This window comes from Carassius gibelio, chromosome B7 (assembly GCF_023724105.1).
Source record: "Carassius gibelio isolate Cgi1373 ecotype wild population from Czech Republic chromosome B7, carGib1.2-hapl.c, whole genome shotgun sequence".
NCBI classification, from domain to species: domain Eukaryota; kingdom Metazoa; phylum Chordata; class Actinopteri; order Cypriniformes; family Cyprinidae; genus Carassius; species Carassius gibelio.
The window spans coordinates 41,059,055-41,074,247 of record NC_068402.1 but is presented as its reverse complement, the minus strand read 5'-3'; the positions used below and the strand labels follow the sequence as shown (position 1 = coordinate 41,074,247).

Sequence of the window (15,193 nt, the reverse complement as noted above, 5' to 3'; positions counted from 1 at the left end):
CATGTGATCGTATTTGATATAAAACAGCATGATCCATTACATTGCTTTCAAAAGGACCAAAATAACCAAGAATGGAAAATGCACCTTAATGTGAGGATCAAAGGCATCTTGGGCACTTCTGAAGCCTGACTCCTCTATCTCAGGCACCATGCCAATCAGCCAATGAATGTACACTGTTAGCTTTGTTTCAATCGTTCAGTGTGCTATGTATGAACTGGTGTATTGTGTTCAGCATTATGTGGCTTTGTGTGGGTAATATGTTCATTCAGTTTTGATGTATAGAGCTTAACCAGCCCGCTGACTGGACATGTGCCCAGAGGCTTCCCACTACTGGCCATATGCCACTAATTGTGTGCAAATTATAAAAGGCACTTTAAAATATATTCTTGTTGCGATTAGAATACCATACAAATAACCATACAAAAAAGCGTAGGAAAATGTGAAATGAAATGAGAACCAGAAGAGAAACATGAAGTTTCCAAACTGAAAGTTAAATGAAGAACATAATAACATAACATCAGTCAGATTTTAGTTTAGTTGTTTACCAGAAAAAAAGAAGAAGAAGAAATCTTATACTCACTTGTGTACTGACTCTGTACTCTGTATTGTTATTCTTGCATGAAAAAATAATAATTGCAAATGTACTATACGTATTCAGTTTCCATATATGAAATATGTCATGTACAGTGCATGTATATCTACCCTAAAACCTATCAATTCATACCGATAATATTAAACACGAAAGGGAGATGTATTTAAATGTGTGTGTGTGTATGTGTGTATATATATATATATATATTAGGGCTGTCAAATGATTAACATTTTTTATCAAATTAATCAGACTTTTCAGTGGATTAATCAGGATTAATCACTATTTGCAATTACACCTGAATCCTAACCATTTTTTTTTCTGAAATGCATACCAAAAGATAAATAACAGGACACAGATACATAATTTTCATGTATTGTTTCATCATGTGGTTCTTTTTTTCTGAATTTCAAAAGTTTAACATTTACTTAGATCAAATTTACCTGAGCACTATATCTAACCATGCCATTTAACTACTGATAGTGTAAGAGTTTTAGGTGAACCAGTGGTTAAATATAGCCACATATCTATGAAATTATGCATCGAAAGAATGAACTCAGAAACACAAACATGCGCCACCATCACAAAAGCAGCACTCTGGGCACTCTTGTTTTTGGGATATGTTCATTTGCTCTGCCAAAGTACTTTAGGATCGATATTTTCACGTTCTGAAGGCTTCAGGTGAGAGTAAAACCAAGTAAAAATGCATATGCTTTCCCAAACAGCTGTAATTTTCGCTGCATTGCATGTAGGCGTTCTGCGCATGCGCAGTGTGAAACACAGGACGCTATAACAGGAAGAAGCTCCAGCGTATCAACTACCAAAGTCGTCTCTGTTTATCGAGCTTGGCATGAATGTATTTGAGAGTAACTGGGGTAAAATCTTAAGCTTCTTCTGTGTTTTCGTCGTGGCAGTCGCCGCTGTTTTTTACTATCTTGTGAATTCAGAGATCAACGAGACTTTCCTGACCTGAATAAATTGTCACACTGCGCATGCGTGAAATGCGTTAAAAAAATTGACGTAATTAACAACAAACAACTAATTAACGTCGTTAATGCGCTATTTTTGACAGCCCTAATATATATATATATATATATATATATATATATATATATATATATATATATATATATATATATATATATATATATACTGTATACACACACACACACGCACACAAACACGCACACATAGACTTGTCTTATATATGATGTTTTTAATAAGTTGCATATATAAATAACATATGTAGTTTAAGTGAATGGTTGCTACATATAAAAGCATATAAGAGCAAATAAATAAAAAAAACCTTGGGTATATGTGTTTACTATTGGGATTTTATATATGTTATAAATGTATATATTCATCTAGTAAAATTATAAATTATCTTATAGATAATATACTGTACATTCCCATAAGGAATTTTCAATGTTCAGGGTTCTTGGAAATGGTCCATGCAACAAAACTGCATAGGATTGTTGACTGCCAATATTAAAACGGGAAAATGGGAAAAAGATGAATATGAGACCTAAAAAAAAAAAAAAAAAACCTTCCATAAGACTTAAAAATATGAAGAAAAAATACTATCATTTCATTAGTTATTCTTTGTGTGTACATATTAGTGCCTTTTAAAGGGTACCACACCAGTAACAGTTGTGTACCTGTTTTAAGTTCAGAACAAAAAACATTTTTCTTTTTTTTTTTTTCTTCTTTTTTTTTTTTTTAATAGATTTTAAATATGTCATTTAGAAGTACTTCTCAAACAATGATCAGTAAAGTTCCAGGAACAAATGAAAGTTCTTTGCATTACAACTGATAAAAACTACAGATACCATTATCAAGTCATTAGACCGGGAGGAAGTAAATGTCCAATGAGAAAATTGCTGAGCCAGTATTGCAGGGAATGTCAATACTGAGATGGTAAGAAATATTCTGATTAAAAGAAGGACAGCTACATATCTTAACGGAGAGCTGAGTATTGATCCTGAGTCAGGATCAGTGATCTAGAGTCACATTGTACCGATTAATTTGACTTTTTAAATACTGGTATAAAGTTAGCTCCTATTTTGCAGCATCTTCTTAACAAGAACTGCTCATTTAGGAAGAGACTCTCTGACTGGCAGGTGAACGACTCAATTAAAGTTAGTTCAGTTTTTATATGCACCATAAAGGTTTAGTTCAACCAAAGGTGAACATTCTGTCACCAGTTACTTCATGTTGTTATCAAGCCCATAAGACTAGAGTATTCATCTTTGAAACACAAATGAAGGTATTTTAAATGAAGCCTGAGAGAGGTTGTAGTCATTTCTCACATGCCATGCTTAGCAAGAACCAATTAGGTTTGTTCTCACAAGTCAAGCAAGTACAGTCGAGCTGCCATTGACCGATTGACATGCTGTCCTTTTGGTGCTATATCCTCTAATATTTTTATCTAGAGCCAAACAAGCTTCATTCAAGCTCTTTCTGCTCTGTGTGCATTGTTTCTCTCCCCTGCTAAAGGCATACAGAGCGACAAGAGCTGCAGATGACACTGTTATCTTCACAACAGCAGCAGAAACATGGGCAGCAAAATAGTATTTTTTACTAAAAGAAAGCAATAAATGAAAATGCAGTATATTTAATCTGTCATACATATATCTGCATGATTCATTCATTCATTAATTCTGACACCGTTGCTTTGGCTCTTGGGGGCCAACAATCCTCACCTACAATGACTATTTTGGTTGTTTAGAATTTTACTTTACATTACTATAATATACTTTACCTTACCTTAAATTACTTTAACCAGATTGTTGCCCAAAAGGAACTATAACTATTCCAAAAACAAGTATTGCTGGGAAATGTAGAGACCAGACCACTTTGATTGAATATCCCTGTTATAACATGCATTTGAAAAATAGATTGAAAATAGTTAATTTTCCTTTCATGCTGACTTTAACACCCCTCAATGTACACAAGACTTTGTTTTGGATAGTCTTGTGCACCCTGACACCCAGACGTTTTAGCGAAACCAGACGATGTTTTTGCGTGCATGAGACGGTCAGTCTGATGCATTGTTTATATGAAAGGCTGCTTTGAAACAACATCGACTACAAGAAGCTCTGTGCAAATAAATATGACTCACTTGACTTGAACAGACTGCGGCCATGCCATCAGGGACTGAGTCTACCAAATCATTTTCCCTGTAGCTATTTGAAAAGGGGGCAGATGTTGAAACCGAAGCTCTGTCGCTATAAGTCATGCTGTTTATAAGTTTGAAACTTTGCTAGCATTTTTTCATAACCTTGTCCACCCCCCTCTTTTCCTTATTGTTTCCCGTCCTCGTTCTCTACTACACCAGTAATAAAACTGGCTGATGGAGGCAGCATGCTTTCCGAAAGGTGAATTATGAATATTCATGCAGGTGTTCAGACACTATTGTGCTATAAAGCATATAATCATAAATTGTTGAAGTGTCAGGGACTAAACAGCTCAGAACATCTTAATCCTTTCATGGTTTGGAGGGAGGTCTGTGTGCTGGTTTAAGATGCTATCCAGGCTTTTCCACATGGACAGTGAAATCCAGCTATCAAGTGCCCCGTCTCGCAGACGTTAATGCTTTGTCACTCAGCAGGTTAAAATCTGTCAGGTATGCTGTCTAACAGACAACCCAGTGAGGGTGTTTTTAGCTTGTCAGTCGCGTGTCATGGGATTGCATTGTGTAGAGCAAATGCAGGGCACACGGAAAAGGATGTTTAGCATCATCACTCCCCTGTGTGCCGTTCCCAGACAGCTCAGCACAGGCCATTTCCATTGCTAATCCTACCCTTTTGGAATCAGTTAGCATAGGCAGGCTGCATACAGGCATGCGTTTAGCATATATCTTGTTGACTTCAGCAGCACACAGTCGGCAGGATGTATTAATGTTGAAACCGTGGTAGCGAGAGATGGCCGAGTCCTTCTGGCAAGTTACCTGTGTGGGAACAGACAGGGTCGGTGTTCGGACCATCTGGATTTCGGTGTGCTGGTTAATTAGATGTTTAAATGAGAATATGTAAATTATTGGCACAGTTGAACGTCTGGCTTTATACTGAGACAGTTGAAAGTGACAAGCAGGTGAAATGCACAAAGTCCTCAAAATAATGGGAGCGGTGTTTCGGGAAGGCTGTAGTCCCTGACAATCCACTGTAAATTCACATTCAGCTCTGCCTCTGTTCTGGTATAAAATAGCCACTTTCCCTCACCATCATATCATTCTAAACCTCTATGATTGGAACACTATGATTGGACGATACGATGGTCCATACAATGAAATTCATTTGGACCCCATTTACGTTCACTGTATGGTGAAAAACAGCTGAAACCCTTTCCCTATTATCCTCTTTCATGTTCCACAGAAGACAGGTTTGGAATGACATAAGTATATAATGACATGTCATTTCTTAAAAAAATAAGGGAATTTTAGCATACTTTAAAAAAATAGAGCTTGTTACAGAAATAATATATTGTACATGTAGTATACTTGACTGCAAATTGATTGTAATGTTAATTGCAATTAAATTAAGATGTAATTTAACTTTAAATGTAATAACCCTGAAGTAGAACTTCGTACATATTTATATTGATATGTATGTATGCATTTAAATACATTGGAAATTACACATTTGTTCCAGTGAAGCTAAAATTCAGTACAATATTTATTTAAATTACAATAAAATATAATATACAAAAAAATTATAATCACACATCATTACAAAGTGCACTTTTTAGAAGTGTAAAGAAGTCATGAAATGTTACTTTTAAGTGGCCTTTCATTAAATTAAATATGAATTATATATATATATATATATATATATATATATATATATATATATATATATATATATATATATATATATATAATTTAAAGATGTGAAGTACACTACAAGAGCACATCAGGTACACTTGTTTTTCACAAGAGCAGTGACACCACAAGGAATGACTGTTTCCAAATCGGTTTCCCGAATGCTTCCTCCAATCTGCAGTTGTATCTAAACAGATAGTCATGCCCCAAACTCATATGATTGGTTGTTGCTTCAACATATGCATTAGAGGACCATACTGCTTATATTTTTCCAGAAGTTAACATGTAAATGGCTTAGCTTAAATGCCTGTAAACTGGGACAGAAGAAAATTATTTTAACACTAGACCCCCTGCACACTTCACCCTTTAGTTTGGGCACCGCTGTGAGCTCCTTTTTCACTTGCTACTTCATTGTCTTGCTACTTCATGTGTGTAGCACTTGTGGTGTATATCAATGTCCCAGGGCAGTGCTGCTTGCCCCTTGAGGATAGTGGAAATAGAAAGCCCCCCAGTCAGCTTTCAGCCTGCGGACGGGCCCCGTCCCTGGAGGCATCATTAAGAAGAGTCATGTACAATGCCATGTCATCAAACATCTGTCAGGAGTTTGCTTGTGCATGAGGAGCTACCAGTATCCAAGTAAACCCTTATCATTCCATTTCATTTAAACTATCTTCTGTCCTTACTTCCTAAAGGTACCTCATCCATCTGCTGTATACAGCCATTTGAAGAAACCTGGAATTCTGTTGCTGAATAAGAAAGTTGGCATGTTTAAGCTTGTTTAATGCGTAAACAATAATTTTATTTTTAGCATTGATCTAAAATAAGGCATTTGTGTTTGTGTGTGTGTGTGTGTGTGTGGAATCTAATAATTAATAATAATAATAATAAAACATTATAGCTAAAGTAAGATTAAAACCATAAATTGTTTTGTAATTAAATGATTTTGATTGTTTTATGGATTCAGATTATATATGGATTTATCCAGATTAATACTTATGATAACTGAAGGTCAGCCGCCAAAAACGTTGTAGGTAAAGTAAGATAAATAAATCAATATTAAATCAATGGAACTGAAATCTGGAACCAAAGTGTTGATTTACAAATAAATGATTTTGAGTTTGCATAGACTTTATTTTTATTTTCCTGTGCATGTAGATTTATTTTATTTTATTTTTATTTTATGCAAGAGGTGTTGTTTGTATGTATGTATGTATGTATGTATGTATGTATTCATTCATTCATTCATTCATTCATTCATTCATTCATTCATTCATTCATTCATTCATTCATTCATTCATTCATTCATTCATTCATTCATTCATTCATTCATTCATTGGGCAGCTGTGGCCTTATGGTTAAAGTGTTGGACTAGTTACCCGAAGGTCGGTGGTTCGAGTCTCGGTGCTGGCAGGAGTTGTAGGTGGGATGGAGTGAATGAACAGCATTCTCTTCCACCCTCAATTCCACAAAAGATGTGTGTTCACTTCTCACTGCTGTGTGTGTGTGCATTTGGATGGTTTAAATGCACAGCATCAATTTAGGAAAAAAACGTAAAGGATACATGGATGTATGACGCATATGTATTATAATGGTGAAAAATAATAGCTGCCAAAACCATCTAAAAAATAAAACATTTTGCATAGCTGCAGTGCCATTAGACAAAACCCTAAGACCCGAGTGCTAACAATGAGCAGGAAAAAAAGACATGTGGTGCATTTAGGCAAAAGAACAGTTGAGTTCTCAATTATTCAAGCAATAGTACAATCCTTATTATAGAGCGTTAACTACAGCAGTACCTCTATTACAAAATGAAAGGATCAGCGAGGTTTGTGAGTGCTCTTGTTCTACCTCATATTTCAAATGAAATGAGAAAGCGCCTCTTTAGCCGTTTTTGATCTGTGCTGAATGAAGGGAACATGACCTGTTTACCTCATTTTTGCGAGGGAGGTAAAATAGCTGGTGGGAACGGGGGAGAGTTACGAATCGAAGCTGCAAGGAGGCCCAGAAGGAAACATTACCTCAAATTAAGAATAGCAACTAGTTTTAATTAGACCGAAAATAAATAGATAAAAGTGGGAAATGCCAGTCCCTCGGATGTAATTGGGTTTTATTGGTGTGTTATCAATGGCACCCTGGGAGCTGTGTTTCAACAAACAGCATTAGGCTTTTATGGCTCGTACTGCATTAGTGTCTGGATTTCTCACCCTCTGTACATCTCTGTGAGAAACAAACTCACACCACTGAAGTGACGAACTTTCCTCAAGTCTTACAGTGCAATCAATGAGACATACGGGACTATTTTAATAATATTGCAGTATTTTCTTTGCGATTGTCTGATGTTTTAAAGTGTCTTTATTCTACAGCAGCAGTTCAGTTAGGCTAAAAAAAATAAAAATACAAAATAGCAAATACTGGTACGCTGTATTCAAGGTCTTTTGTAGCCATGCATTTCAGCAACAGAATGAAATTTAATTCGTTATTCACTTATAATCTTCCCCTCCAGTGAACTGTTAACTACAGAACTGCTGTTACCAGATCATTGAGGCAGTGATTTTCTTGAACGAATTGTTCAGTCTGTGTTGTGAATAAAAGCAATGAATTCACATAAGAGAAAAGAAAGAAAGAAAGAAAGAAAGAAAGAAAGAAAACTGATTTGATTTGATACACTGATTTGGTTCTCATCAATAAGCTTAATAAAAAAATAATAATAATAATAAATAAAAACAAGTCAGGAGCCAGTGCACTGGAGGTGTGAAGGCACCTGTTGTATCCATTGGTTTTCATATTTGTCTTTTTCTTTTTCTTTATCTTCTTCTTTGCTCTTGGGTCTGTGACAGCTTGCAGGAAAGCTATGGAATTTGGCACACAGAGGAAGGAGAGTCAAAAAGTTATTAAATGTTTTCTGATTAACCAAATCTTTCTTGTATAGCGCATCAGCATATTCAACGAGAGCATGCCGAAAGGGATGTCTACCTATGTGTCCCCCAAAAAAACTGTAGCGTGTTCAGACCAAACTTGGTTATGTGTTGTAATAACTATGACCTGAATATGCATGAGCAGTTCCAGCAAAGCGCCACCAACTGGTCAGGAGATATGAAAAATTGACTTATTTCTACTTCTGAACAATCTAGCCTAAAATTAGATCTGTCTCTTTAGCTGTGGAGCAGCATACCTGGTTTTCACATATATTCTTTATAAATGCATTGGTGTGTTGTTATGAAACATGCTTTCTGTTCTTTTGGTCCTACAGAATCCAGCGGTATAAGTCGGCAAATTGATTTGAAATGTCCATTTCAATTTAGGTGCAAAACCTTTTTTTTTTTCCTATCTTAGTTTTTATCCGATCTTCATTAAATTTCAAACAGATTATCATCAGACCTTGCTGGTAAAAAATAAATCAAATAAAACAAATAAATAAATAAAATAGGTATCTCAAGCTGATGTTATAACTCATCTTCAAAGTTGACGCATCATACCAAAATGTATCACTGGCTGTATTTCTGCAATGCCAAAGGCTCTGCCACCTATTGGTCAAAAGTGATAAGCAATTATGTCACATTATAAGTGACTGTATTATTTGTATTAAATAATATTGCTTAAAATGATAAGCAAATGATAAGATTTTTTTTTTTTTTTTCATGATGCTCCCTGAAATGCTTGCTTAATTGCTTATTAATTGCTGCTCGCAGCTGTATTATTTCTTCTTTCTTTTGATTTTGAGGAGAAAGACGAATTTGTACGATTTCATCCAAACATTTGACCAGCAGGGATGAGCAGATGCTAAGAGAACTAATTCTCGTCATCTCTTTAAATCAGTTTCCCCTTTCTGACCCTTCAGGGTCCCCGTACCGAGATAAGATCACCATCGCAATCCTGCAGCTACAGGAGGAAGGGAAGCTGCACATGATGAAGGAGAAGTGGTGGCGAGGAAACGGCTGTCCTGAGGAGGAGAATAAGGAGGCCAGTGCGCTGGGCGTCCAGAACATCGGTGGCATTTTCATAGTGTTGGCTGCGGGACTCGTCCTCTCTGTGTTTGTGGCAGTTGGGGAGTTTCTCTATAAGTCCAAACAAAACGCACAGCTGGAAAAGGTAAAGCACCATTTTAACATTTCTGGACTGCAATGAACATTTGAAATCTGTTAGGATATCCTAACAGTTTAGGGTTATTAAGTCTCTACAGAGAAAACAAATCACATAAGATAATCACAAGAAATGGGTTTGCAATTTTGTGTTTCATCAGCGGGGGTATTGTGGGTGATATAAGCCAGCAAGTCAGATGAGTTCAACTCATGCCTCTTAGTATGAAATAATCTGTAACAGATCGATGCAAACAATATTAATTCTGTCTAAAATTGGCTTTAATGTTGTGGTGCTGCAAGCAAAGCATGAGGTATTTTTCACTGGTAATATTTTACAGACAGTGCCTGTGTCTGGAGAGCAAACAATCCTTCTTGATGTAAGTCTCTGAAGACAGAAGGGCTTGGGCTTTACTTGCTCAAATGGCCGGCATTGTGTCATCTCGCCTCAACAGATGTGTTGTTCTTTCCCCATATCCACTTCACTCGTATACTTGATCTACTGATCTACTGAGCCATTGAATGTTTGAAGTGTACAGTCAATAATAGTAGTAAAAAAAAAATACTTGAAATGAATGAACTCCAGTTCTCTCACTCACACTTTTCTTCTCATGTCACAAATGTAATGTTTAAGCACATACACGCTCTCATAGAATTTATTGTCAGATAGAATTCTACTAATTAGCTGTGGTTTCACGCACTAGACTAAATTGCAGGTTTGCTTGATAGTCTTTTATTTAGTATTTTATTTTATTTTATTTTTCCAGTTGATGTTGTACTGTTTAATTCACACAGTCTGTTGAATTCTCTTTAAAATGACAAAATGTCACTTCAGTGGATGAACTGAGTACAGAGTTGCATTTACACTGTCCTATCAGAATGTTATTAATCAGCTTTAATATATGTGTCATCATTTCTTCACTTTCCCTACTGAGCCTTCATGTTTGCATTTTTGCAACTGAAAGAAGGCATTTAATTGCCCTTGTTTATTTTAATATTTAGTTTTTTGCAGTCGGAATGGCACTCTATCTATAATTACCACACAAATAGAATAATCATTTCAACTCATCACATTTGCTTTACTTTAGTATGGGAGGCCATAATGGCCCAGTGACACGATACAATGAAGTTGCCATGCCGTGTGTTCACATTGTACATTGCAATGCAACAAACTGCACTGTAGACACATAATTGCTCTAAGTTTTGTTTACTTTAAAGAGATCTTAGTTTGTTTGAAGCATCTGCATATAAGCTCAAAAAATTTGCTCTCTAAATATGGATAACCTAGATTGTCGTACAATAACAGCATCAACCTGCCAGCTTAAGTTTTTTTTTTCTTTCCCAAAAAGCACAGCTCCGTTTATTCACTCTTTTATACTCATCTCGGATTCATTGTATCAATCTCTTTAAGTGCTATCATTTGTTTGCTGTAAGTCATCATATTGACATTCACAAATATTCTGGCAATGTGTTATTTTGCTGCCTGATCCTTGTTTAATGATTACATTGGCATGATAAGCCTACCAGCCAATGATACTGAGCATCAATCTAAAGCAAAGGTTGGGAGTGCCTTTCTATACAGAGATGTACAAAAAGAAAGAAAAAAAAAAGCCCTATAGATCAGTGCATTTCTAAATTTGGTAACTACTATATAAATGGTAGTGTTCTCAATGAAAGTTATTATAAAGCATAACTGATAAAATCTGGCTTATTTAAATTGGGACTCCCTGGGATGGCTGCAAGTCTGGGGTGCGTTTTCAGGAGAATAGTTAACCAATGGTTGCATTTTCCAACACTATCAAACATTCACAAACAGTATCGCAAAGATTTTTAGCTGGAACTGTGGTTAGAAACATTGTTTCCGGTTAGTATGGCATATGGAATAGATCACGCTCTTGAGCAAAATAAGCATGCAGAACAATTTATATGTTTAATTTCATTATGTATATGTATTTTAGTTTGTTAAGAAAAGAGTGTACATCTCATTGGGAAACCTAAGGAAACCCCAAAAAATAAAAAATAAATAAATTGTGAATCAGTCCTCAGATGCCATGTTTATTATTTACAGCAATATTCTGGCATTAATTTGATCTTAAACTGATTAATTAGTGATAATTATCACTCTACCACTTGCTTGATGGCATTAACTTCATTTCTAACCAACATGGTTCAAACACTTGTGACGAAGTACCAACATTTTCAGGAAACAGTCATGGCTAGCTAGTTAGTTTCTACAAAAATGTGAGTTATGTCATTATATTAGAAGAGCACCGCTGGGTGGATGTAAAGGTTGAAAATGGCTTTAAGACTACATTTCTTCTTAGGAACACAATCGTTAATATAGGCTTTATGAAACATATTTAGTCAAACAGAGTGCTGAGGCTTCATGATCTAAATGGAAGTGTCAAATTCCAGATGATTGATTTTGATGGTATGTTAATTCAATGCATAGTAATGTTATAAAATAACACACGCTTGGGAACATTTAAAACGGTATTAAATCTTGTGAGTGAAAATGATCGAGAGGCAATTAAAATATTTTTGTACAAGATTGGCGCTGCTGTCCTTTGTTCAGTATTCTCTTACACTATTCTGCAGAAAAAGAAAAAGAAAAACACATCATATGGCAATGCCTCTTGCTCCTCAGCAGCGCATCCCTCCAAAAATTAGCATTTTTTAATTGCCTCTGTTTTGTAAGATTAGGAAAGAGCCAACAGTCTGACCGACAATCTTATTGCTTTAGATAAAACATGTATAAATTGTTCTAACGTAATGTGATGTAGATTTCCTGTCACTAGAAAAGAGACACATAAACCGATTTAGTTTTAATCTTGTTAAAATCATTTACTGTTACATCGGTAATAAAAGTTCACAGGTTCAACATCAGAATGGTGAATCATTTTAGCAAATACATCAAATATTGCATGAGAGCTGCAACATGTGTTGTAAAATTGATCATGGCTTCTTTATGTATTTTATGAAGATTTGTTCGGTGCATCTTTATTTTGATTTATTTCAAGATCACACATACACAGAGGCACATATAAATTCATGTTTAAATAAAATGATTACCATAATGTTTCTGCTTCTCGTTTTCTTTTTTTGCACATTTTACATGAATATTCCTAACCCATTCCCGCTTTCTGCTGCTGAATTTCAGTTAACTAATGTAAACCTTTAACTTCGCTCTTGAAAGTCCCCACTGTCCATACATACATATCCTAATGTGTTAAAACATTTCTTCTTTTTGTTTTATATGTTGATGTTCTATAACCAGTTTGTCATTGACTTAACATATTTTTTGTATTATTTTTGTTCATGCTGTTGGATAAAAAAAATGCATATACATTTAAATAAATTACTGTTTAAGGGTTAGTCTTTGATAGCCTGGTATCACACTTTGTTTTATATATATATATATATATATATATATATATATATATATATATATATATATATATATATATATATATATATATATATATATATAATAAAATTAGTGTATTTCTATATTTGGTAAGACTTTACCTAAATCATTTATACATAATGTATTTTATTCACACACACACACACACACACACACACACACACACACACACACACATATATATATATATATATATATATATATATATATATATATATATATATATATATATATATATATATATATATGTGTATGTGTGTGTGTGTGTGTGTGTGTGTGTGTGTGTGAATAAAATACATTATGTATAAATGATGAACACAACAGGACAAATACTGACTCTTCCCTTAGAAATGCAAATAGTTTTATTTATTATATTATTATATATTTTAGAACAATATCTCGGAAATATACACATATACATACCAACACATCATATATACATACGCACACACACACATACACACACACACACACACACACACACACACACACACACACATATATATATATATATATATATATATATATATATATATATATATATATATATATGTGTGTGTGTGTGTGTGTGTGTGTGTGTGTATGTGTGTGTGTGCGTATGTATATATGTATATTTCCGAGATATTGGTCTAAAATATATAATAATATAATAAATAAAACTATTTGCATTTCTAATTTTGGTAAGACTTTACCTAAATCCTTTATACATAATGAATTTTATTCAAACATACACACACACACACACACACACACACACACAGCATAATGCATCAAAAATGACAAACAACTACAAATATTTTTTTTTTCAATATCATTTGTAGTTGCTTTCTAAAGATGCAAAAATTAATAGATAAGTATTATAATTGAAGTTATAATTATTCATGAGATCATGAAAGCATTAAAAAAATACTTTTATTATTATTTTATTGAAAGGTTTTAAGTGAGTACATGGGAGAAAATGAGGGAAGAGTCAGTATTTGTCCTGTTGTGTTCAACAACATGATGTACAAATCTCATAACTACTGTTTAGCCCAGAATCTCATATGTTCTGCTGAATTTGACAAATTTGAAGCGTCACTTATTGTAGTTTGTGCCAGTAATCAGTAGCCAGTTGCTAATGTTCTGTTATTGGCTGTTATGGAGGATGTCGCTATGAAGAAGGCAGATCATTGGGTAAGGAACACTCTGATTGGAATGCCTAACAAGCACCTTATTATTTCAGATCTTCACGTCTCGCACAAACATATCTGTAATGAAAATGCTGAAAATAACAGCAGATTGTTCACAAAAGCACAAAGCGTTTCCTGTGAGCCGCGGGATGAAATTATTCACAACACAAACTGCACAGGCAATTTGTACCTTTAGTCAGAATGAATGTGTTTATTTTTATTCATTTCCAAGCTAAGACAAACAAATCATGAGAATTTATGAATGCTGAATAATGCCTGTCAATTATTTCTCAAGAGGAAAAGCAGGATGACAATCACACGTTGGCTTGCTACACCGTTACACAGCTGAGAATCTCACCGCTTGCTTCTTATCTGGAGAGTGTTTGTTTTTAATTGGCCATGCGGTTATACAGGATTTGAATCTGAGGGAATATAATATGCATTAATAAATCATGCAGCATCCTGGCAGGAGGAAGCAAGGTGAAATCTGCCACGGAGAAATCACTTCAGTTATGATGCTCATGCTGTGCATCCACACGGACACCAGCATAATCATTCCATCCCATCTCCATTTCTGCCTTTCACCCCCCTGCCATCCATCACTGACCCACTGTCCTCCAGCTTTCCAGGAGCTGAGAGCCAGTATGTGTGTGTTTGTGTGTCAGAAGTGAAGCGACATCCAATCAGCTGTGTTCTTCTGTCCGCACAGAGATCCTTCTGCAGCGCCATGGTGGACGAGCTGCGGGTTTCCCTCAAGTGCCAGCGCCGGCTCAAACACAAGCCGCAGCCGCCCGTCATAGTCAAAACGGATGAAGTCATCAACATGCACACCTTCAATGACCGAAGACTGCCAGGCAAAGAGACCATGGCTTAAAACGGACAGCAGCTCGCTCTTTCTTGAGCTTGGAGAAGGAAACTTCGCGGGGAGAAATTTGGGCGGGGAGGAGGTCGGTTTTCTACACAGGGGAGGGGATCTTAAAAGTCATTTCAATCAATTAGTTACTGAAACCAACAGCAGAAACGGAAACATATTTCCTGTGGAAATAACTTGAATCTGGGCAAAATTTTAGTTACCTCATCGCTTCAGATCACCACCAGAGCAAAGACTGACCG

General features: G+C 35.3%; 1 protein-coding gene across 1 annotated transcript; it reads left to right on the top strand.

Annotated features, from left to right (window-relative positions):
- The first annotated feature begins 9,185 nt into the window (after positions 1-9,185).
- LOC127962612 (glutamate receptor ionotropic, kainate 2-like) lies at positions 9,186-14,986 on the top strand. The gene is made up of 2 exons (XM_052562237.1): positions 9,186-9,497; positions 14,790-14,986. The coding sequence occupies exons 1-2, from the start codon at positions 9,186-9,188 to the stop codon at positions 14,952-14,954; spliced, it is 477 nt and encodes a 158-aa protein (XP_052418197.1). The 3' UTR covers positions 14,955-14,986.
- The last annotated feature ends 207 nt before the right edge of the window (positions 14,987-15,193 follow it).

Coding starts and splice junctions, on each gene's coding strand:
- LOC127962612 (XM_052562237.1), top strand. CDS start 9,186: ATGCTAAGAGAACTAATTCTCGTCATCTCTTTAAATCAGTTTCCCCTT. Junction 9,498..14,789: donor AAAACGCACAGCTGGAAAAG/GTAAAGCACCAT, acceptor CTGTCCGCACAG/AGATCCTTCTGCAGCGCCAT.